General features: G+C 39.9%; 1 protein-coding gene across 3 annotated transcripts in view; it reads right to left on the bottom strand.

Annotated features, from left to right (window-relative positions):
* Positions 1-1,301: 1,301 nt before the first annotated feature.
* Positions 1,302-25,709, bottom strand: part of HSPA12A (heat shock protein family A (Hsp70) member 12A) — a 47,972-nt gene continuing 23,564 nt past the window's right edge. For all 3 annotated transcript variants that reach the window (XM_015867424.1, XM_015867425.2, XM_015867426.2), the window contains 6 exons: positions 11,551-11,722; positions 9,610-9,696; positions 8,997-9,101; positions 7,997-8,255; positions 7,165-7,268; positions 1,302-5,915 (listed from right to left, as the gene is read on the bottom strand). In XM_015867424.1, coding sequence (XP_015722910.1) covers positions 5,281-5,915; positions 7,165-7,268; positions 7,997-8,255; positions 8,997-9,101; positions 9,610-9,696; positions 11,551-11,722 — 1,362 coding nt within the window. In that variant the 3' untranslated portion in view covers positions 1,302-5,280. The remainder of the gene's footprint in view (positions 5,916-7,164; positions 7,269-7,996; positions 8,256-8,996; positions 9,102-9,609; positions 9,697-11,550; positions 11,723-25,709) is intronic.

The raw sequence follows: 25,709 nt of genomic DNA on the forward strand, positions 1-25,709 counted from the left end.
ACCCTCTGCACTTGAATCAGCTTTCTTAATGAAATGCTGGCTGGCTGGCAAACATCTACCTTGAACATATTCCAGACTATAAACTTCCTGGGACCAGAACAATAATATGCTTCAACGTTGCACAAAAAATCTTTTTAGCTGATAGGTTACATTTGAAAGGAAAAATTAAATCACAAAAAGAACAGTAATCAACAGAAACAAACAAAAATAGTTCAGAGTCAGTTGCTTCTACCGGTTGAGAGAAATAGGTTGTGATAGTGGAGGGCAATGGGAACTAAAACCTCAACCGCATCCAGGTGAACACTATGTTGTGAGGCCTCCAGGATAACAAGTGAAATAAAGGAGATAGAGAGTTGAAAGGGATTTGCTTTATAGGGAGATGTGAAGTCACTATTTCAAAGCCATCTTTAACATACCAGTGCAAGGGACAAGAGGGAACTGAACTCTCCTAGTGAAAAGAGCAGATGGCTTCCTGCATGGCTAAGCTGGAACATGATGGACATCTCCTCCTTGGTGGTGGCCTTCCCAGAGAAATCTTGGGCATTTTTGCATCCTCAGGCCCAGGTGCAAATACGTGGGAACTGCAGTTACACACCAGTGTTGGGAGTAACCTAAAAGTTTGTGAGAGAAACCCACGTGCTGACCATCCTCTAATCCTACTGGCTTACCACTTCAGAGGAATCTCCCATCCTTCCAAATGCAGCACTTTGTGAAAATACATTAAATCTTTCCTGTAACAAAAATACAAACCATTCAATTTTGCTTCTAGAAATGTTGCATCTTCCCTAGATGTAAATACCATCCAGATTTTCATCCTCAACATCCCTCATGTTTGTTTCCATGGGCTGCAACAAGGGAACCTACACACACCTACTGGTTCTTTTACATTTTCTACACAACTATCTTTATCTATTTATTGTCAATGACCTCTGTGAATTTTGTTGAGAAAGTCCTGAAATAAATGCCAAGAATCATTAATTCAGCATATTGATTTCCCAGCTTTCATTCTAATTCAGAGCATCATTACAGAAAAGACCTAAAACTGTTTGTCTTAAGTCTTTCTATCCTAACACCAACAGTCATCCTATTCAGAGCTACACAAACGGCAGTGGGATTTCAGTAATCACCAACAGTGGACAGTGATCTCAGGCCAACGTGGACTCCAGGCGTCTGCACATCGAGAAGGAAGAAGAAATCTGATATACAACGCTCGCGCATACAAAGGTGTAACCAACTGCAAGCATAAGCACTTGGCCCTTCACAGCCATTTTCATCAGAGTAGTAATACCCAAAAAGAAAAATTAGTTTTACTGTATTTTATTTGACATGGTTGAGGACACAAGAACACTCAAGGTACAATCAAGTTGTGAACAGCTCCAAACATCTGTGAAGTCTGAATTTATCTTGCACAGGGGTGAACAAGACCACAATGGTTGGTTTTATAATATAGTTTAAGACTATTTCAAGCAGGTGTGTATTGTGACGTTATGCCCAACAACTTTTATACTATTCATCCGCTTAAGCCATTTCATATGATAAATATGCAGCTTATCTCAGCGATTAATTCTCTGCAATACATAATTAGCCTCCTCATAATAATGCATTAAAACTCCTGTATATATTCACTGGCATGAATATAGCAATATTAACCATCTTAACCATTACTGCACATGTATCATATTCTAGTACAAGTAATCATTCTATCACAATTCATTGCTAACTTTCAGCCTAGTTTGACTCAAACTCGCAAGTCCATCCTTAGAGCAAAACTTCCGTCAGGGCTTTTGGCTTTGCATAAGGATGGCAGGCCTTGTCTTTTCAACATTAAGTTGCACAATGTCATCTGAAATACCTACCAAAAGTACAGGAAACTTCCTGCATAAGTACCAGAACGACTATTCTAAAAATGACTCATAATTTCCTAATAAATTTCATATTAATTTTACAGCCTAACATCCTCTATCAAAATGGGCATCCCTTTCCCACTTACAATGTAAAGTTGTTCAAATGGGTTATAAACTACAGACCATAGCATAACATTCTACTTACAATTCTAATTCCTTAGAGGGACAGGCTAATTTTCCACTCTCAGATTTAAAGAGCACAACGAGGACAGTTGGAATTTTGCTCAGTAGTTCAGTGTTCTGCATTGAAGAGCTAGATAGTGCTCTCATGAGACTGAAAAAGGAAGTGCAAAAATATGCAAACTCTTCACATTTTACAGTTACAGTAGAATCACTTTAGCAACAAAAGCCCGTTTGAGTCAGGTCAGAATCTTACAAAAGGTGAATAAAAAAGGGCAAAGAATCTCTACCATGCGGGGAACTACACTTCAAAAGAGCTGCAGAAACTACTGCTAGCATTCCCAGCAGACGGGCTGAAAACAGAACAAAACCCAAGGGCCACAAGACCCTACAGTTCACCTCCTCTTCCTGGGGGGGGATTGCAGACCTTAACTGTATCGAATTCTGCATTAACCTAAGGCCACTGGAAACAAATCCTTGTTTAATTGGAACCATTCTGTTTAACATCGGATGCAAAGACCGTGAAGCCTTCTCTCTTTAAGAATTTAGTGTTTGGTAGGAAGTAGTGACAGACAGAGACCTGCAACTACTACAAATCAGCGTTACCTGGCTCTGGAAAGCATTTACCTCTTTTTAACTGGAAAAGATCCTTACTGTATATATAAGCTGTATATTCAGATCATACAAGCTAAATATAACTTCTTTTTACAGGAGGATTCATCCATTATTATGATGAACTGCTGGAATGGTCACCATCTGAAACAAAGAAATGAAATCCCAGCAAAATACAAGTGCATCTGTGTAATACGCTTAACTGGTGTGACTTGCATTGCAGGAAGAATGTTGTATTTTCTGACACATCAACATTTCCTTCCTATTATTATAAGATCAGCCTTTTACATTTCATATCTTACCATCTTTAAAAGCCTATAATTATGGAAGCTGATTGAGAAACTATGTTATTTAAAATTAACAGCTGAATGAAATCAACAGAGGCAAAGAGCATTTTTATACAAGAAAATAGCACTGTAGAAAGAAAGAGTCTGTACAATATTTAAATATTGTATATACATAAAATTATATTGTTCATAACTCATCTTAAAGTTTCTCTTGTTTGTAAACCATGGAAAGCAACACACACAAAAAAATCCCAGTATTTAGCTTTTAAAGCATTTAGCAGGCAGCAGGAAATTGAATGCTAGAAAGCACACTTTGTAATTATAGGAAAGTATCCAGCCGGATACTGTGACTCCATTCTCCATTACTTTTTCTTTTTTTAAAGCTGAATGCTGAACAGATTTCATATTCTACTAGGGAATCCTGCAACAGACACAGAAAACTCAATGGCAAATGCAGCAGACCAGTTCTGCGACTCTTTACAGTGGCAAATCTCCAGGATAAACACGGAAAGCTTAAGTGCAGGATTGGAATGTAAATCAGTGAAAACATTGATAAAGCTTTCATTTCCCTAAAGTGTCAGTAACCGAAACAACCCATGCTCAAATTATTAGAAAGGAAGGTTTAGTTTAAGAATTAAAACTGCAAGTTCAAAAATGTAATGAATTCCAGCAGGTAATCAGGCAGCTCTATGTAAGTGCTCTGAAAGCATCAGTATTTGATGGTTATCTAGGTTAGCATCCATACACCATCTAGGAGTGGATTTAAAACTGAAGTTATCAGTTTATTCTCCTGGACAGCCATCATCTAACTGTACTTCTAAATGTTAACATGGGAATTAACAAGAAAAAAATATGATTATGAGAGAAGTGCACAGTCTTAAATCTCTGGAGGAATAACTCCATACAACAGAATATGCTGGGGATCCACTGGCTGGGAAGCATCCTAGTGGAAAAAGACCTCAAAGGTCTTGGTAGACAGTCTTCATGAGCCAGCAACACACCCTTGAGGCAAAAAATACCAACAGCTGGGCTGCACAAGGAAAAGTACTGCCAGCAGGATAAGGAAGGTGAACGTTCTCTTCTGTTCAGACCCCATGAGACCACATCTGGCATCCAGTCCTGTGCCTCTCAGTACAAGAGCAACATGGACTTATCGGCTAAGTCTGCCAAGGTGTCACAAAGACAACAAAGGGATCAGAGCATCAGTTGTAAGAGGAGAGGCTGAGAGATCTAGGACTTTAGACTCAAGAAGAAGCAATCAGGAATGCATATAAAGTCTAACAAGACACAGAAAATGGAGCAAGACTTCTCAGTAGTTTTCAGTGAAGGGATAAGAGGCAATGGGCACAAATTAAAACATAAGAAAATGGTTTTAAAAATGTGGGGGGTTTTTTGTTTTGTTTGTTTGTTTTTATAGTGAGTGTTGTCAAACACTGGAATAGATCGCCCCAAGAAGTTTAGGCATCTCTACCTTTGAAGATATTCACAGTCTGCAAGGACAGAGCATCCTGTTCTAGCTTAGAGTTTAGGGGTTGGAGCAGATAGTTTTCAGAGATCCCTTCCAACTTCATCTATTTTGTGATTCTGGATGGAAACTAATAAATACAAGTTTACAAGACCTAAAAAGGGAAATTACTTTGCTCTTAATAAATTTCTGAAGTATAATGAGGGTAATGTTAGCTATTTAATCCAATAGCTAGTTCAGAGAGCTTTGACAAGAAAGACCTCCTCAAGCTTGGATAACCAACACGAGGCTACTAAAATATATGTTTCCTAGATCTACTTTTAAGGATTTCTAAGGATTTTCTTTTCAGTGTGACCTCAGAAGTGAAGACACTCACTTCCTACTTCTTTCCATCCCTGATTTTCAGTGCTTACATTGATGAAAGTACAGGCCAAAAACCAAAAGAAAGCTGTAACTTACAAATTTGTTTCCATGCTCAGAGGATGGTGCTGTTTCAGACAGATGCCCCACACAGATACCCCCCTACACCAACCACCTGGGCTAGCAAATGTTTCCTGGGAGGAAGAGGAAGAAGAGCAAGGCAAGGAAATAATGATTTTATATTTCTTAACCAATCTTCAGGATGCAATAATAATACTTAATAAAGGCAGATCTTTCCACATGCTTGAACAACTTTTACTACCTCTGAAGCTTTTCCTCCTCAAACTTTTAAAGGATGGTTTAAAATCCAACCTTTGGTCCTTCAAGGGCACAAGCATGACATACCCCACCTTACTAGCTGTTCCCATATAGCCTGCTGAAATTCAAGATGATTATGTGACATATGATAGTCAAAAAATGAAATAGTAGACGATGAGTCTCACAAACAGGCCATGGTGGGGGAAACCATCTGTTAGTAGTTTAAGAAATCAATACCAACTTTGACACTTTTAGAGGTGGCAACATCAATGGCCATGGCTTTGATCTCAGTGTCCCCAAACTGCATAAGTGTTTTGATCTCCCGTCTGTTTGGCACAGAAGCATCAGTTCCTGTGAGATCCAGGCGAAGGGTGCCACACTTTTTCACTCCAGATTCAGTGATGAAGCTGACATTATCTTGTTCTGAGCTATAGATATTGATCACTATTACTAATTGAGAAGGTTTGGCAGGTGTGTAACTGCGTGCCACAGTTTCTCCAAGGGCTACAGATTGGTCGGCGGAGATAAATTTGTCAAAGACATCAGTGCACCAACGCGTGCCATCTTTGACTAGCAGCTTCTCCGGTGGATGCTTCCCTTCCACAAACCGATTCAGCACACCCACACCGTAGGTGAGAGGTGAACGCCGCACTTTGATGACAGCGGGGTCTAGACCAAAGAGAACAGCTCCTTTGAGGATAGTGAGCCCCACATCCTGAGGAATGATGACTCGACATCTCGAACCAAAAGCGCTCTGGACAGCTTGCTGGAGTAAAGGGGATTCAGCGAAGCCACCCACCAGGAACAGAAACTTGACATTGGTCACTTCTGGCTTATCGAACACATCACCTGTACAGAAACAGAGCCCATCCAATAGGGAAAAATTCAGTGGCAAAGTAAGTCAACTGAAACTCCAAATGCCCAATGCATCAATGTTCCATGTGCATGCATAAAATTTGAAACTCTCACATCTATGCCTCCACTGCCACTCCCAACATGCACCAGTTCCACCTTCTGGGGTTTCTTACTATACTCTGTTTCAATGGGGCAATGACTGTGAATGAGCACTTGCCTCAAAGCAGATGATATTTCTGAACTGGTATTTATGCTTTCTAAACAGAATTTTCATTTGGCTTGTACCAGCAAAAGGAGACAGATTTTTTTGCAAAGTAATCCCCTACATTGAGGAACATCACACAGTTCTGTTGTAGGCTCACTCGTAGTCCATTCAGATAACTGACACAGCATGACTGAGGTATCCGTCACAACTGCCTTAATGTGAAGCCTCTCCCTCCCTGCTCACACAGAAGCTGTTCTGTCCTGGTTGTCTTACTAAGTTGTGTTTTCTCAGTTCTACTTAACAAGTCCTCACACAGCGAGTCTGTTAAGTTGGATATTCTATCCCAAATATGATTTGATTAACACTTGGTAATGTGTAGAACAGCAATATTTTGCTCAGTATATGTACTATACTTCACACAAATCCAATCTTTCATGAAGGAGAGTTTATATAACAAATTTCCCATCAAAGCTGTGTTATCTTCATTGCCAGATAAATAAATAATACACATATATAAAAATATATATTTTATACAGGAGCCATCATTTATTTCTTGCGTTCCCAAGATCTCAGTGATTTGGAGAGCCATCAAAAAATAGGACTTTCTAAGCCCTTACACTGATGAGAAATAAACTACAGGTCTTGATTACAGATAGAATCAGATACTAGTTATGATTCTGGCATTATTTTGTTCTTGTCTGAAATAGGAAAAAGAAAAGTAGGATCTGGGTTAAAACACTGCTCTTTAGGGAATTATTGTAGCCCTGGAAATACCTTTAAAGCAACAACAGGACTGAATCACACTGAAAAACTAGTTATAGAAGTAGATAGTTAGATGTATTAAAGGTGATGCCCCTTTCTTGAAATTACCTTCCTAATCACTTTTCAAAGGACAAATGTTTCAAACTAAACTCCCTGCCCACATTTAGTGCATACTAGCAGTGGTGTTTCCTATTATTGCTGTTACAAGTTTGAAACAGGTAAGCCAAGTTTCAGTCTCAGTTTAGTCAGGAAATGGAATTACACACAGATACATACTCAGGTGCTGAACAATCTGGTCAATTGTAGGTTTGAACAGTGCATTCATTGCATCTGGACTCATCCTCAGCATTCCTTGGGAAGACCACTTCACAAAGTCCACGCTGCATAAAAAACAACAACAAGAAGAACATTTAGAAAGGATATTAAGAGAATGCAGAGTACAGACAAACAGTCATCAGACATGACACATAAATAATGAGTTTACAGAATCTGTATGCAGTTCACTTAGAAAAAAGTACCTCATCTAACTTCAGCCCCATACCAAATGGAGCAACATAAAATTTCCAGGGACAATTGCTATTTTTGCTTGCTTAATTGCTGTTTGCTTCGCCTGATTGCCTCCTGCAGCATTACCAATGTTTATCTGCCTCCTGAAACAGCTGGCAGTCAGTGCACTGTTCACTCAACTGAAACAGCACTGATTCAACCCCAGAAGGGCAACATTTAGATTATAGCAGCAGCAGGCCAAAGCCACTGGAAACAAGCAAGGAAAACAAGCAAGCATGCAAAGTCTCAAGAGACAGAGAGAACAGTATTTTTAATGAGCCATAATATTTGTTAAGTGAATAGAGGCATTATATTATTTCATTATGCACATCCATTTAGCTTAGCAATTTCCTTTTCATTCATGTGCATTCTGTGTTACCTTTACACTTTTTCTATCTCGTTCTGTTAGTTTCGGTATATCTAGGGGAACACTGCAGTATGGCAATAGACACTTCTTTTACATTACTATCCTTCAGACTTCAAGTAATTAAGATATTTTAATTGTATGTATTTTTAAAGATTAGTCAATTCTGCACTTGTTTGGGTTCAATCATCTACTCACTTGCTTTTCCTCAAGGCATGTTCTACACTGTGACCTCGAAACTTCTTATAATAATCAATGAAGGAGAAAGGCAGAGTGATGTTTAGTGGATTGGTCCTGTCTGGAGCTGCTGCCCGTTTCCGGGACTCAAATGCTATCATCAGATCTACCCAGGCAGCAGGACGCTTGATTTTAAATTGCTCAATAAAATCTTCTCCAAATATTTTACACAGGAGCTTTTCAAATTCATAGTCCACACCTAGGGAACCATATGGCCCACCTGTATTAAAAACAAAGCACAGCTTTAGTATTCTGAAAATCGTATTAGATTTCAGGTAAACCAAATACACTTCAGACTGACACTACTAGGACTGTCACGGGAAATAGTCTGTCTACTACAGAACATGATCTTACCTTTGCCTCACTTTTATACATCTTAGACACTGTAACACTGCAGCAGAAAGGCTGTCTTAAAGCCTCCAAGACTGCAGACACTCAGCAGTGAATGATACAGATAAAGACCAGCTCAAGCGTATGGGGTTAACAACTTAGCAAAGACAAAGAGAGGATTTTGGAGATCAGGAAGGGAGTATCATTAAAGCATTGTACTTGCTTTAATGCACTTGTTGTAGATCTATCATTGTGAGTTTCTGCCAGAGGATGGCAGACCACGCTTGTTAAGCTGGTTGTGCAATTACTGGAACACACATGCCTTCCCTAAGATCTAGGGAAATTTTACAAGGATCTCAATGTGACACACTTGGCTTTTACTATCTCCACAGCACTTCTCAGAATAGCTCATCAGAGACCCCTTAAAGGAGTGGAAGATCATAAATTTACTAAAACAAGGCAGATCAGGACAGTGACCTTGTCCAGACAGCAGATAGGTTACATAGTTTTGAATACTGGTCTGATTCCAGGAAGAACTGTTAGTGAAATATATTGATTAGTAAAGACGTGTATTTTCTTCACTGACAGATCACAATATTGCATAAATGTAAGCAGCGGAAGTGCTATCTACCTGTTGCCTTGTATAGTTCCTTAAGATGTCCTTCGGGGAGCCTGATCTGATGGACTGTCATATCTACTGTGCCTCCTCCACTGTCAACAACGATGTAACGGTCACCTGGTTTGCCAAAGGAATAAGCAAATGTGACTTACATTATCAGAGCAACATATTACAATGAGATACTTGACTTACAGAAAGTTATAAAGCTTTATTCTGAACAATTCATCTCCATTAGCAGTGACTTATAGTAAATACAAAATTTAGGTATCAAAAGCTACTGATTTAACATAAAAGTAAAGGGGATTAATGGAATTACTTGTGCTAGTGGTGTCCACTTCAGGGCATTACCAAATTAACATTACAGCATTTTCACAAAGGCTGTTCTGAAGAAATAGTCTAGCTATATTTTGAAACTTGGATTGTATTCTGTCATCACCTTAATAACTGTATTCTGCTATACAGAATTGCAGTTCAGCTTTAGCAACTCAGAGCTGCACATGTACTTTAATTTGTTTGTTTTCCAACACATATACATTCTGAGAACAGTGCAGGTTTGTGGGAAACCCTATGCTTGCCAGCAGCATAAAACCAGCGACAGCAAAGTCTATTCAAGAAAGGACGCTACCTTCTTCCAGTTCAGACCAGATTTCTCCTATAACATTTTCCACCAAAAAGGTGCGACTCTGTCGATTGCGACGGACATGTTCCTTTGCTAGTCAAAGACAGAGAGAAAATGACTGAGTATTACGAAGCATAAAGAGCATAAAGAATTTGATATCATGTGCGGCAGGAAACGAGTGCAAGCATGCTGACAGATCTCCATGTATCGCTTCTTAAAACAAATGAACAACTACTGCACTGGATGAGGAATGTTACAACATCACTTCTAGAGAGAAGGAAAAAACAGTTTTCAGTTTTTCTGATCTTTCTTCATACTACTGGAATTAGAAACAATGACCTAGTGTGAAAGCTACAGACAAATCCTTCCTAGCTACTATATGCTGACTTCTATGTACAAGCTAGAAGCTGTCCTTGCTGCCAGCCTGATTCAGGCACATGCTCTACCACACGGTGGCAGCCCTGGCCAACGACAGACCTGAGCTGAGATGGCTGGCAGAGAACATCCCAAGATTTTCAAAAGCAGCTCCTCATGCTGGGTGCTCTGGAGACATTCAGGATGCCATATTGCCTCAGTGTAAGCACCCGAAAGCACTGCTTCACAGCTCTGCAACTTCTCAAGGCTCACAGTGATCACTAAGTCTGACCCTCTGATAACTCAGGCAGACGACTAAAGCCTGTACTTATGAAAATTCTGGTTTGTCGCAACAGCCTGCGAAGCAGAATCTAGTGATGCCATAATAAGCAATTAAATTCTGTCTTGACTAAGACTCAACCTATTAGAAACATGGAGGACACAATCTCATAACAATACTTCAGCCTACAAGACTTAATTTCTACTTAGACATTCAAAAGATGCCAAACAGTCTGTAAAGAGAAAGTAGAGCAGTGAGAGCCTTTGCTATTAAGCTTCTTAATCAATCTGTACAACTGGATGTTCAAAAGGCATTTCTTGTATTACTTTCATTTGCTTTCATTCAAAGGTTCTATATAAAATAGTACAGAAGAAGATAGACATCCCGTGATATGTGAAGCAGGAAAATTGTTGAATGCATTTTCCTTCTCATTTCTGTAGTGCCTATGATCAGAAAGAGATGAGAGGCTTTGCTTTCACTCATACCTGCTCCATAAAAACCCTATGATGCAGACAAGTTGTCAGCCTCATACACCAACAGCTCAAATCACACAGCATTCAAAGACGAGCAAGAGGTCCAAGCAATGGACACTAAAGCCAATGGGAGTCCTTTCATTTCATTTCTGTGAACTAAAAGCAATCACCAGAGCCAGTCTTTAATTATGACTGAAGTAAAGTCATCCTGGCTATTGCAAACAGTAATTTCTTTTGTTTTGAGTTCACTGCAACAAGATGGTCCATGGAGTGCATCTGTTCACAGCTAAACAGCTTTCCTCCTTAATCTGTTCTCAGCTTGTCTTGGGTACCTGCCATGCCTTTACGAAACTTTAATTCTAACCCCAAATTAATTCACTCAAACTTTATTTTCATTAATTTTAATAATAAACCTTTCTCATCCCCAACGGCCTTTACCTGACACAATTAAGAAAGAGAATGGCATCCACTAGCAGAAAGCCACCACCTACCAGATTCTGTCCTGTAACACCTTAGACTGAGAGTCTGATTGAGATCCAGTAATTTAACATTGCTTCAATAACGCAGCTAGTGGAACACTTATTTGTTTACAACAATTAAATATAAAGTGACCCATCAGAAAGTATTAATTTCAGTAAAGGCAGAAAAATACTGTGGTGCAAATGCTATGCAACAGGCTGCTCAGGTTGGTGGTGGAGTCACCATCCCTGGAGGTTTTCAGGAAACATGGAAATATAGCACACAGGAACATGGTTTAGTGGGCAACGTGGGGATGGGTTGATGGTCGGACTAGATGATCTTAGTGGTCTTTTCCAACTTCAATGACACTGTAATAAGCACCTTGTGTAAATCCAGTTCCAATGGTGTCGCTGGGGCTGTAGCCATTGACAGGCGCTCTGCTGCTCAGCTCTATCATCTGGTGAAGGCGGAGCTTCCGGCAGTAGATAGAAGCTGCCTCAGGTTCCAGGGCAATGATCAGCTGCTCAGGGTTTTCAGGGCTTGCCATTCCTGCCTGTGAGAGAGAATCAATCAGAGAAATGGGCTGGGAGGTCCCATCACCTAACAGACCCTTCCAGCAGGAGAACAAGCACATCCCCAGCTCCCACGTTCAGTCAGGTCAACCCTCAAAGTTAACACACAAATAAAGCTGCTGTTGCTCCCCAAAAGCCTTGGGCTGGGACTCATCCTGCCCACAATGGATAGCCACCACTTCACAGGCTATAGCAAGGAGGTAGGCATGCACTTACCATGCTGTCTAACCGAGCAACTGTATGCGTGCCAGGAGGAGAGAGGAGGAAAGTCCTCCTGAGGCCTGAGCTGAACAGCATAAAAAAAGACCTCCTAACTAACCCATCAATCTGCCTGCTAGGAGGGGCCAAGCCTCCTGTCAGGAATACCTTTGGTGTCTCTTCTCCCAGTGATAATTCTAGTATGCCTTGCTTTATATCCCAGAAGATATAAGACATATATAGTCCTCGCCAAAACCAACCTTCTCCCCACTGCGCAGCTTACTAAGAATACATGATACGCTTTGCCAGTAATGTATCTTTTGACTTAAAATCAACATTTCTCTGTTCCAAAATAAATTTTAAGCACAATTGCTTTCATAACAGCTCAAAAATGCTCAGTTTTCAAGGAATTAAATTCAATAGGACACATTCCTTAAACTATAATGAGAAAAAGCCTAAAAATATTCTAACATTTGCAAGCCTGCTCACAGCAGTGGGTTCGAACTGGATGGTCTTTGAGGTCTCTTTCAACCCAAGCCATTCGATAACTCTACAATTTGCCATTCCCTCTATTTGCTTTCTGAATTTTCAGCCTTCAGATGCAAAGATTTTCAAGCAAACTTAACATGCAACCACTTCACTCTTAGAGCTGCACTTAGAGAAAAGTATCAAAAAGCTGCTGAAAAATGTTTCCATTCCTTTCATCCTCACTTCCCCCCACTGTACAACTTTCTGTTAAAAGAACACCATATCGTTCAGCACTTTCTGCTCAACTTGTGGCCTGCTCGCTTTTGTTTTTCAGTTAAGCGTGTGAAGACTAAGGATTAATATATAAATGAACATTTTTCTGTCTCCATGGTCAGTCTACTAGCAAATTCTCCCTTCAACATATACATATCCATTGTGTTTGCTCCATAGCATACCCCAAAGAAGGCAGAATTACATGGGAAAACTGGACTTAGCTTCCTTCATACAGCTACACCGTGGGCTGTGCTAATTATTGGCCAGATTATATCTGTGGCTAGAAACTCAGATTAGAGCTTGTTCAAAAAGCACTACGAGGGTAAAATTTGGGGGCACAAAATGGTCCTTTCCCTTTACTAATTAATTTTTTTCCTTCTATTACAGCACATAAGAAAGATGCATCTTTACTGAAAGCATCTTCCTGCTTTAATCGGAAGCACTGGAAGGGACAACACTCAAGATACGAATTAATTTTTGGTCATTCCTGACACGTTTATCTGTTACATTCATCCATGAATGTACAGTCTGCTCACACAATCTATCCCAATATTTTCCTGCCTTTGCCTTAGGAAATTTTGCAAGAAGTCTCTGAACCTTTGTCCTTTGACAAAGCAATTCTAAGCCTTTATTCAAATGTGCATGAAAAGAAATAACTATATTTTAGGGAAAACATAATTTGTTGCTAGGGCATTAAAATCCAAAGTCTGCACTACAAAGTATTTGCAGAGATGACAAGAACTGAGTTACATGCATAAGAAATGCACTGGTATCTCCTAGCTAAGAAAAAAAAGAGTATATTAATTACAAAGTCATCTGTTCTGGGGTGGAGGAGGATTTAGGGATTTATTTCCAAGGCTGATCCTGCTAAAAGAAAACAGTAAACTATTAACACAACCATTTGCTTCTTCCTCTCCTCTAGTTCAGACCAGTTCAACTTTTCACATCGTTGCCTTCACATCAGCAGAGGAAGGCAGTGACCTGAAGTGCCTGAACTCAGATCCATGTTCTCAGACCCTCCAAGTACAGCAGATGCTATTCTTGCTACTTTTTCTGACTAGATACTATTTTAACATATTCAAAATATCTCCCGAGGAAAACATTCAACAGAAATGACAGTTTTTAACAGTTCAAAGCACAGTTGATCCTAATAGAATTTCATGAAGCCTATCTTTTTTTTCTTTTTGTTATTGTTACAAAGCTCTCCTTACAGAGTTTGACAGGCCAGTTAAAAACGAGGAATGTGTTATTTCATCTCAGAAAATAGCCCTAGCAAACATTGGGTACAATGAAACATATAAGACATCCTACATATATATATTGTCATGTGTAAATATATATGTATACATACATAAAGATCGATATTTATGTTCTGTTTTTTCTCCATATATCAAGATAGCACATCACTGTATATATATATCTAAACAATGCACAGAAGGGGAGAATGGGAGATGAGATAAATGTGACTGGATACATGCTGCTATGGAAGAAAGGAATGATGAGATTATGTTAGTACATGGTCTGGAAAGATGAAGACATAGGAGGCAGCGTCTGCCCCATTGCTACAGCTGAGGAGAAAGGGACGGGAGGAAAAGCATGCAGAGAAAGAACAGTAAAAGCACCAGGCAGTCAACAAAAAGGAATCTTAACTTCAGAAGTTCCAAAATTTGCTATGTTTTCCATTTGTTTGGTTCCATCTGCCTTGCCCACTGCTGCCCACTTTCCATTGCAAGTAAGAGTAAAGATTTAGAAGTTAACAGGGTTGATCAGAACAGACCTAAGCAGTATCTCAGGCCTTATTACACAGATCATTTTGGCAGCTGACTGATTTGCTGAGGGCAACTGTGGACTTTACAACAGACCCACATCCTGCTTGTAGTCTGAGATCATCTTTTCCCTCACTTGCAGTATAAACCCAGCCATCACCAATGAAACATGAAGGGAACAGACAGCATTTTTCCCAAGAATGCTAATGTGGAAAGCCATCAAAGAAATACAGAAAACTTGTTAGCATTAAATCCTTCAAAGTGATTTCCATAAGACTATTGCATCCATACACCTGGAAGAAGCATTGAACAAGATGAAGAGTTCCCCAAACTTACTCTGTGCATCTGTTTGAGCACCAGGACTTCATACTATGACAGGGAAACTCCCACACTTAACTCACTCCAGTAAAAACACACCTCTGAGCTGCTGCCAGGGCACTGCTGCTCATTCATGAAGATGCATCATCACCAGCAAACCTCACTCAGAATGCTTCAAATCCTCAAGCACTGGAGCACACATAACTCTACCATCCAGATACAGGCAAATTCTCAACATGACACACCAGCTTTGCTGTTGCAGCCGAAGATGTCTTACTGCATGACAGCCATAGCTGACCACAAATACATTCTGCCAAGTGTTGATTTATCTCAGAATTTGCAAATCCTGAGTACTGGACTGTGACTCAGTACAGCATGCTGAACATATATAGAGAACTAAAGGACACTCGAATTTAAGCAGAAACCTAAGAGTTATCCAAAAACTTAGCTACTGAGCTTTTCTGGATCCAACCAACCAAATATACGTGTCCAGAACTTCACTAAGAGCACTATCTTCAGAGATGCAGCCCCTGCTCTGAACAACCAGTGCTCGAAAGTACCAAGCTGCTTAGATTGTGGAGCATCTATTACATTCTTAGCATCATAGCAATAAGCACCACATTACAGAGTAACTACAGTGGATCCATGCTAGTTGACTCTAGGAGGGTCCTAACCTCCTTGGATTTGAAATACACCGCTCTACCTTGATTATCTTCTGCAAGGGCTGGGGAGATGAAAATATAAAAAGATAAAAATAGAAAAAAAGGATGTATTTTATACCATGCACGTAGGATTAGATTCACGTGGTTCTTGTATCAGAATGTTATGCTAACATAGGCAATAACAAAGCGTCAATCTGTCAAAATGGGGCTGTATAAATGTAATATAAAATCAGCAACTTCATTATGGCAAAAATGTGGCTAACACATGTATTAATTTCATCCAAGTCTGTGAAAAAAAGGCTCAAAATATACAAGAGAAGTGGTTAAGAGTCTGTATATATTAGAAATAACAGAGGTGACAAAGGAGCATTCCTCGGATTTAGAGCTAATCAAATCTATGCAGGCAGTCTATGAAGTCTTGACCCCTACTTAAAGAGAATTTAGAGTCAGTGCCAAAGCAAACTACAGCTGGGTCTACTACAGGGCAATGCTCACGTTCACTTCCAGAGCTGCTGCAAATGGGGGCCAGAACCCAGATCCCATGGCTCCTCCCATCCAGTTCCAGTCGCTCCATCCAGTTCCCTGAACTACAGAAAGTGATCTGAGCTAGATTCATTTTCTTTCAGTAAGGTTTGCTATGTCACTTTGCATCACTTTCAATGTTAAAGGAGATAAATGAATTATTCCCACATAAGTACATAATTTTTTTAAAATTGCATTTTCTCTGGATAAACATAAGAACTGTGCTTTTACTTTTACACTGCTGCAGTATAACTAGTCAGATGATCCTGGGCAGGCTCTGTATGCCTTAGCAGCTCACGTTACCTATCCGTAAAATAGGTACACTGCTGCCTTTGTCCTTTATGCACTGGAAGGCAGTAAAAGAAAACACTTCATAACCTAAGTACAGAGTAATACTCTATATTATTTTCACAGTGAGTTAAATTTTATCTTTCAAAAAAAGAAATAAAGAATCAGTTCTGACTGGAGGAATTCTAATTTACTGCTTTAATAAATTTTATAATAATCTAAAGCTCAATTCAGTACTGTGTAGGTGCCGCAGGCACTGTACTCACACTTAATAAGACAGTTCCGCATACAGAAATAGACTAGTACAAACAAACTAGACAAATAAACATGTGCAAGAAGAATCCTCATTATACAGCTGGAGAGGCAAGACACAGAGACTAAATGTCTTAGAATCATTGAACAGCTTGGGTTGGAAGTGATGTTTCGGGGGCCATCAAAACGGGCTTCAGAGCCTTGGCATGTCTGCTGAAGGAATCAAGGGCACGGCTCTGTAATGAACTGGTTCAGTCATGAAGTTGATATCAGAAGTCCACGCTATTCAAGGCTTGGGCCCCTAAGCAGTTTTCACAGTTGGCCACTTCCACCAAGCACGTTACTCTATTCACTTTTGAAGCAATGGCACAGACTAGGTGGGTGTAATGATCTAACCTTCTGGGTGGCAGAAAGAACATTTAAAATCTGCTTTTAGCACTAAAGGCACATTTCCAGGCCTCAGAGATAAATCTGAAGAGTTGGATTCCATGAAATAGCTTTGCAAAGACAATGTGGCTCATTAGGAAATAAAGCCCTGCAGTACAACATCATTCAGCTAGAAAAACAGAAGCTGTGAATTAGCATCAACATTTCTGTATTTTCCAAGATATTTATTATAATTAGTAACAACAGGAAAGCTATGATTGCAAGTTAAGCACTATGCAGCCTGCACCAAGAAAGTATTGTGCGACTCCATCCAGGCAACACAAAACAGCAGTTGGAAATTAAGAGCCTCATGAAATTTACACTGTTTAAACTAATCAGTTCATTGTGTTAACAGATTCATGATAAAACCAGCCACTTAGTGCCTCACTAAGTGAGCTCTTCTCTGATCCTCCTCCTTTTTCACCAGCTAGCACTTTCTCCGGTTTTATGGCACCAAACTAGGATGTCACAAATAGATGACTGAGACCTAATTACAGAGGCAGAGCACGCCAGGAAAGATGAGCGACATGAGAAATGAGCCTCAGCACTGTCACTCAGAAGCACATAAAGAGAAGCAGGGTTGGCAGGGAGTGGGGTTAGAGAATGTCGTGAAGCCACACCAAAAATGTAGTTAATACAGTTCTGCTAGACCTTCAGCCTTGACACTTAAGGAAGATTCGTGAAAGAACAGTCTGAAAATGACTATGCCATCATCACAGACCAAAGCTCTGCCGTTAGCCTTCAGGAACAACAAGAGTACTGTAATATGCATCTCATGAATAAACACAATAGAGAGAGGTTGTGCAGCACCTTTAGCTCAGGCAACTTACTGATTCTAAGACAGATTCTTAAAATTGCTCAACAGCCACAAAGGAAACAGCACGTTCACATGCACCCAGATTCACAGCACAGTGAAGTGACTGGTTTAGGCAAAGAGGAGGAATCACTGAGAGCTCTACTGCTTTGGAAAGTTCATACTTGGATTTTAAATGTCTAGATGATTAACTTCCCCCGGCTCTTCACCCCTCCTCCCCCCCCCCCCCCCCCCCCCTTCTTTTCTTTTAAAATAGTCAACCCAGTGTTTGAGTGATGGTTGATTCTATAAAGATCTGATACTTACAGTGTCATAGAGATACTTGCTGCTTTTCAGAATCAAGAGCTTTCTGCTTTCTCTTAAACATTGCTATGCATTTATGCAAATGTATGTTAAAAATGCATATATTTTCAAACTATTGCAGTCTGTTGCCCTAAAACTAGGTTTGTGGCACAGGCTGTCCTTTGTCCTATTCAGATCTGATGGCCACTTGATCGTATTTTGCATTTCACAAGTGAAAATATAATGGATAATTATCACAGCTACAGAATTCCTTTAGTGTATATTTCTGTATGGTTAACTGCTAGGACAGAGATATTCATCCCTGTGTGAGAAAACTACTTGAGAGAGAAGTGAAATCTCAGGTTATGAATGTATAGCAGTAACTCCATTTTGCAGACAAAGGAAATATAAATTACGAAAGACAACAAACATAAGAGCCAATTAGTTTAAAGGAGGGGACAAAATTGGAAGAGACCCTTGGAATAATTCTCATTTGTACACTTTACATTAGCATAAGTAATTAAAAAACATGAAACGCTTAGAAAGACAAATCCCAATATAATTCCATCTTCAAATGGTCCTTGGGATTTGGGGATTACAGACTGCTTTTTATGAACCGAGGTATCTTCCCTTCTGCCTTCATATAATAGAAACCTTATTATATGCACACACACACACACAATTTTCCCTCATATTTAAAACATCAGAGTATATGCTTTCTCAGTGCCAGCATAAACCAGAGGCTCAAAGAACCTAGTCCACAGAAAATTTACAGACTTCTTAGGGCCTTCATGTAGGAAGCCTGAACTGCTGCTTATTAAAGGTAGGAGCTCCTGGGAAAGGAGCTTTTCAGTGAAACCTCTAACCAGGATAGATGATTATAAAGTATCTCAAATTGGAACTCTTACAATGGGTTTGGTAAACACCACCAAACAATAAATGTTAACAAGTTTATCCTACGAACTGGCTAATGTAGCTGCCAAGCCACTCTCTGTCACATTTGAAAAGCAGGCAAGCAGGCCTATGAGAGCTTAATGAGATTCAGGGCAGCCAAGCGCACGGTATTGAACTTGGATTGGGGCAATCACTGATATGACTATAGAACGGGAGAACAATTCAGTTAGAACAGATGTGTGGGGAAGGACTTGAGGATCCTGGTGAATAAGAAGATGGACATGAGCCAGTAGCGTCCTGCTTGGAAGGTCAACATTTTCCTAGTCTGCATCAAAAGAGGATGGTCAGCAGGGAGAGGGAGGTGACTGCCCCCTCTTCTCTGCTCTTGTTGAGACCCCATCTGGATGCCTTTGTGAACTGTGTCAGTTCCCTGCCTGTATCAGTGAGCATTTGGATCTGACAGCATGACAACAGAACAAGCCCAAAACTATTCCAGACCTTACTTATTTCTCTATAGAGTTCAGCAATTTTTGCAATGAGAACTTCTGGGATCAAAAGGAAACATTTCTTACACAGCCTGAAGGCCACACTATTTAAGTCTGAAAACATAAAAAACACAGGTGTCCTAAAAGGTCCTGTAGCTTTACGCCACAGTCATTTTAAGAAAAGACTACATGAAGAAGACTATAAATTCAGTGTATTCAGGGTGCAGAAGTTGAGTTTAAAGCACACGCACACATACACACACACACAAAAACATGCTTCATTTTACTGTTTTTTCATGGAAGGAAACTTAATTCTTAAGTAGTTCATTTACTTATATTTGGTTGTAGAGAACCAAAAGACCACAGGAGAATCTATTTCAAACATGATTTCTAATTCCTACTCTATTAATAAAGCTATTCCTCTTAAAACAAGAAGCACGATTGGTAATACTGCTCCTTCCTAACAGCTGTTCAGAAACCATAGCAATATCCCATTCCGAAAAGCAGGAAGATGAATGTGGCACCTGGAGAGGTAATGAGGTGTGACTTTTACTTTCAGCATGCTCTTTGAATAATGAGTTTTGTGGACTAGTATTGCCTAAAGTCAGAACTTCTGTATTTGTGTGGTCACTGATGAGATGAAGGGATTTGTTATAGATGGCTAGGCTGTCTCATGCAGACAAATGCTTTTGCTAAGCATGGTCAGACTACCTCAATTTATTTTGCTTGGGGTCGTTGTTACCCAGGCAATTTCTAAGATCCTAAGAAACACATGTTGAGTGTAGCACTCCTTTCTTCACACAGTGGAGGAAATTCCACCTTACAGGGACAACTACTGGAGCAAAGGGTCTGCATCTCAAGGTAGCTACATATTTTGCACGGCAGGCACTAATCTGTTTATCTGCTCATACCTAAAATGCTACAAAACACTGCTTTACTTGCAAAATGAAAAGCTGCAAAAATTCCAACTTGCACCTCAGAAGTGGACAATCAAAACCTGGATTAGCAGATGGTTTTGTCAAGTGCCTGTGCCTTCATGTGGACCTGGCTAGATAATTAAAATGTGTAAGCTGAGATCAATTAGTACACATTTCCCACTGTGCTGAGATCCCACTGTGTAGATTATCACTCCTTGATTCATCATTGCTGCAAGATGCGGAATCCTTCCAAACATATCACTTCAGAAACATTTCAATCCTTATGGCTAAGAAGATCTTAGTACCACAAAAGTGAAAGCAAGGACTCGGCACAACCCCAGAAGCTACAAATAATCAGGATGCTCCATACACAACACATTTCTGCCTTTGCTTAGTACTGCTTTCACCAGCTTCTTACTGCTGCTTATGCCTGAACTCTATTTGCTTTTTATGCAGTTTACAGGAAGTCTGGTGAGCCGTTCCTACACATGAAATTCAGTTCTAAGTGCACCACATGCCAAAAAATAGACTATACTTAAAAGAAAAAGCTCAACTTCACAGATATCAAACAGGCTTTTTAACTGTCTTTTTAAATCACATCAAGAGGGAAAATGACAGAACAGTAAGAGCTCATTCAAGCTCACAGCCCACATTTAAGAAGAACTTTAGGTCACTCAGCTTTTCCATCAGCATCACTCAGAGGCTGTAGGCTGGGTCCAACATGCAGGCAGTTTCGCCCCTCCACACCAGTGGTTGGTTTAGGTAGCAGACGCTGGCAAGGAGCCCAGTGCTACTTCAGGAACCTGTAAATAGCCCAGCACAGGGCTGTTGCTCCCACCACTATCTCCATATATGGTGGAAAAGGGCCCTAACTCATTTTTCTTGCTGTTCATATAAAAATCCCGACAGAGCAACTAGGCGCAGCTGCTGCTGCCTCTAGGTCAACATTGCCAGGGGTTTCTAAAACCTCAGCATGTCTCGCTTGACCGGAGAAGCAGAACTACACTAACTAACATGACAGATGCAGTAATGCATTTTACTGTCCTTTAATTAAAGCGATTCATTCACCAGTTATATTTTCAATTTACACAGTTACAGCTCTCAATAAGCACAACCTCCTTATCTGCTCTGACATCTCTATTGTCTTTAGCTTCCTGCCTCTAAGTCCCCCTCTCAGAGGACAGCCCCAACTGCGATACAAGCTAGGAGGACCACAACTATCTCAGTGCCTTCTTTCTCTCTTTCCCTAAAATGAAATAAATAATAAGTTTAAAAACAAAAAAAACCAATGTTTTCCAAAAGGTAGAAAAAAAGTGCATGTTTGTTCTGTTGTCACACATCACAGAGATGTGCTGATTTTATTACATAAATCCTCCAGAGATTTACTAAACAGAGCCCAATCTAGGCAGCTCCAACAGGAGCCCTTTTAAGCCAGTGTCTCATTCATTTCAGCAGGAAGCAAGGCTTTCTAACCCACTTCAAGGCAGACAGTATCTAAAATCTCTCTTTTTTTTTTTCCCTCCACAAATATCATAACTAAGAATAAATGGCAGCATTGTTATATAGGAACACTGATTCAAACCAAACTGTACCGAGCCCAAAACATCATCACGAGGATATTCTGATACCCAGGAAGTGACATTTCACAGGACAATCTAAACACTGTTGTTTGCATTAAGGTTCATCATGGACATGACATTCAGATGCTGGTTAAATCCTGACACTTGAAGACTCATGGCCTTTTCACAAAATACGCTGACATACGTATTGGGCTCAGTCTGAGTATCAGCTCTTGCAGCAGTGCTCAGCAACCGACTGACTTCTACATTTTCATCTGGAAGAAAAACGTTGCCTTTAATAGATTTCCTGCTATTTTACCAAAAATATTTTTTTTTTTTTCAGTTGTGAACAAAATTAATTAAAGGTACAAAAAACACTGGTAGGAGATTAAAATGCAAAATGTTTCTGGGTAACATCTAGCACATTTCCTTTTTAATCTCTATAGTACCAGTCTTTTCTGAGTGTGGTTTCGTGTTCTCACATAGGCTTATGATATAATTCATTTAAAACTCGTTCAAGATTGGCTATTTAAACACTACATTTCAGGGTATCCACACTTACATTGCGAAGAAATTCTGTGTCATCAAGTTATTCTCTTTACAAATGTGTTTACTTTTCTTAGAAGATTCCTACAGAGCAGGCCAGCACTGATCAGTACAATGTAATATAAGCCAAATAACAACGTTATAATAATTCTCATCATGTTCATTTCACATTGAAATTCATAAATATTCAGTGCAAGAGCCAGTTTAAAACAATCCCCTAGAATTCCAGGCTCACACAATTAATCCTACAATCTAGATTGCCTGTTTGTTTATACAAGCTTAACACGCAAATAATTTTATTTGCTATTTGTAATTGGAATATAAATCTACATAAGAGCCCTGAAACTTCATTTCAAAATCAACAGCTCACATTAGAAGAAAAAATGCTACAATATCTCTGAGTAAACCAACAGACCAACATATGTAAGACAACAAGTACTTCAGGCAAGCTTATGAAAAAGCATCGTCCTTCCCTTTCCCTTGGTCTGTCCTGAGTGCATTTGATATACCATGTTTTATACCTATTTTACAGCTTCTGCACCAGCATATTCCTCTTAACTCCAAATTCTTCCTTAAAACTTTATTTCTATTGGCACATTCAAGAAATTCCAGTCTGTAGATTCTGCTCCGTGTTTGCTGTGTCTGAAGAATTTGTATTGAAACACGAGCTGTAAGAATGCCTTCACTAAAAGAAAGACTCCACCAAGAATATCGGATCTTGTGTCCCTCTGATACACAATCCACAGTGCCTGAATTTCATTTGGAAAAGGGATTAAATTTGCTGCTTATGGAACATAATATGGTAAGACAACGAAGTGCCGTTAAGACTGAACCAAATATTCCCACCTACCAGCATTCCATGGATTTCTACAAAAATGGTCTTCAATACTGTCAGAGTTTCATCTTCCCATTAGTGGACACTTACTTTTGACCATTAGTAATACAGGACCAACACTGAATCCCCTTGTATCCATAAGACCTCGGATGTCACATAGATGGGATCCTGGTTTTGTGACTATATTCACACAACACGCTACTGATGCTGAATGTTCATAAGCAGGAAGTGGCTTGCCTAAGCTATCTTCCACGGTGGGGTCTAAACCTCTGCCTCAACATAGCTACATGCATTTGGCAGGTCCCAACCAGGCGAGCAGGGTGGAGTCCTCCCACCCTGTCTGGACCACACTGCCAAACTCACCAAAATCAGAAAGCATTTCAGTCATTAGAACTAATTTCTCACAATTCAAATTCTTCAGGAGAATGAGAATCCTTCTAAGACTGGTAAATGCACAACTTCTGATGGAACTACACTAAAGCAAAGTATTTGCAACAGAAGAACTAGAATACAGAAACAAGTACAGTGAACACAATTTATGATGCCCTATCTATTTCACAGTGAGGACAATGGGAAGCCTGACTGATGCATCCTAAGAGTCATTACTCAGATACAATGAACCCTACTGTCCACAGGATCCTACAGAGATGATATGCTCCCGTCTTGCCACAGAGCTCTCTCCAAATGTGACCAGACCTCAACAGCAAGTCACACAGCTTTAGAGCTTTCTGGATGCACAGAACAGCAAGAAGTGTCTGTGGACTATGATCCAGAAACAAAGCTATTTCAATTCACAAAGTGAGGTTGTAAAGACATGCACGTCTCTACAGCCTACCAAACTTAACATCTTGAGAGGTCCCAGAAAGCAAGACAAATGAGAATCAATAAATATCTACTTCGCAGATGTAGCAAAATTCAAATATGAAGAAAAAGAGTTAAGAATATGAAAAAGTACAATAGATAATACAGATTGTGTGGGGTAACAGCAAGAAAGAAGCAGTTAGGAGCAGTTTTCACATCTCAGTAGTTCAGTGACAGTCACATTTTCGTAGGTGTGACAGAATAAATTTTGGATATGGCTTCAGAGGAGGAAAATGAGTTAGCATTATAGATACTCATGGCCAGGGCATGCAGCTTATGGCTGAGATGGCGCAGACGAAGAAGGCAAATGCAGGTTGACTCCCTGTCAAATGTGCAATGACAAAACCCGTTAGCGGCAGCATGCTGAGGGGAAGCAAAACAGGCCAGATTAGAGTTGCCAAAGCCATGAAAATGATGCTGCAGTAACTGAGATGCAAAAATCAGTGACAACTTCGATGAGAGCTCAGAATTATGCACAGACAGGAAAAGCTGTTATGTAGGTAGAATTAACAAGACTTTTGTAGGCTGGATGGAAGGTCAGAGGAAGAATTGTGAGCAGAAAGGAATACCAGATTCCACCTTGAAATGACAAAATAGCACAGCATGTGGAAGGGAGAGCTGTGGAAGCCCTCAAACAAACTAACAGTTTCAGGAATTTTTTTTCTTTTAAGGCAAGACAGCGATGAGTGGATGTCAGAAATGCATTAAGATTGCAGGTTGGACAACAGCTGATGGATGTGGAGAGCAGAAGCAGACCTACAGCACTTTACTTGACTTTCATAACTTCATGTAATATTTAGATTTGCCTAACAACTGCACAACAGTTCCATTGAGGCTGGGCTTTATGTTGTGAACCAAAGACTGAAGTCATCAGTAATTCTATTCTCTCAGAGTTACATCACTTGCCACAGATCACCCGAGCAATTACCCACATCTCATTTCATTTCCCACTAGTTAACTATCAGCTTAGAGTAGTGATTGTACCTCAGCATGTTTTCAGGAACAAGGTTTTTATCACTGCCTTTTTAATGCTTTTCTCTACTCAATGCTCCAGTTGTTCTCATGAACACGTTCTTATTTTTGTGACACTTGTGTGTTTTGATGGCTAACATCAAGGGCTGGAACTTCTGCTCTGTCAGTACGCCCTGGTTTGAAGCACTTGTTGGATCCTGCAATAGGAATCTGAAGACTGAATGAGAAAGTAGAACTTTCAGTTTTCTGCATTTCTTTCTTCGGCCTCATTCCTTTAAATATCAACTGTGTCAAGCAAACATACAATTACTTCCCTACATGCTTTTTTTTTTCCCCTGCAGTTGATCACACACCCTGAGCTAAAAGCCTTGTCAGTCCTTGCTGTTTATCAAGCTTGCCAATAGAAGAACACAATCACAGACAAAACCACAGACACAGACACTAATCAACAACATTCCATTGTGCCACAAATGAGAAATGCCAAGAGATCTACCTCACTCTGCCCTGCTCCTTACACAGCTCCCGTTACACGAGCACACATGCACACAGACAGCAGGCAGACAACAATATACAGAGATAATGAATGGGTCTCTAGTGTTTCGGATTTACCTACAACCGTGTCCTTCCATC

This window comes from Coturnix japonica, chromosome 6 (assembly GCF_001577835.2).
Source record: "Coturnix japonica isolate 7356 chromosome 6, Coturnix japonica 2.1, whole genome shotgun sequence".
NCBI classification, from domain to species: Eukaryota; Metazoa; Chordata; class Aves; order Galliformes; family Phasianidae; genus Coturnix; species Coturnix japonica.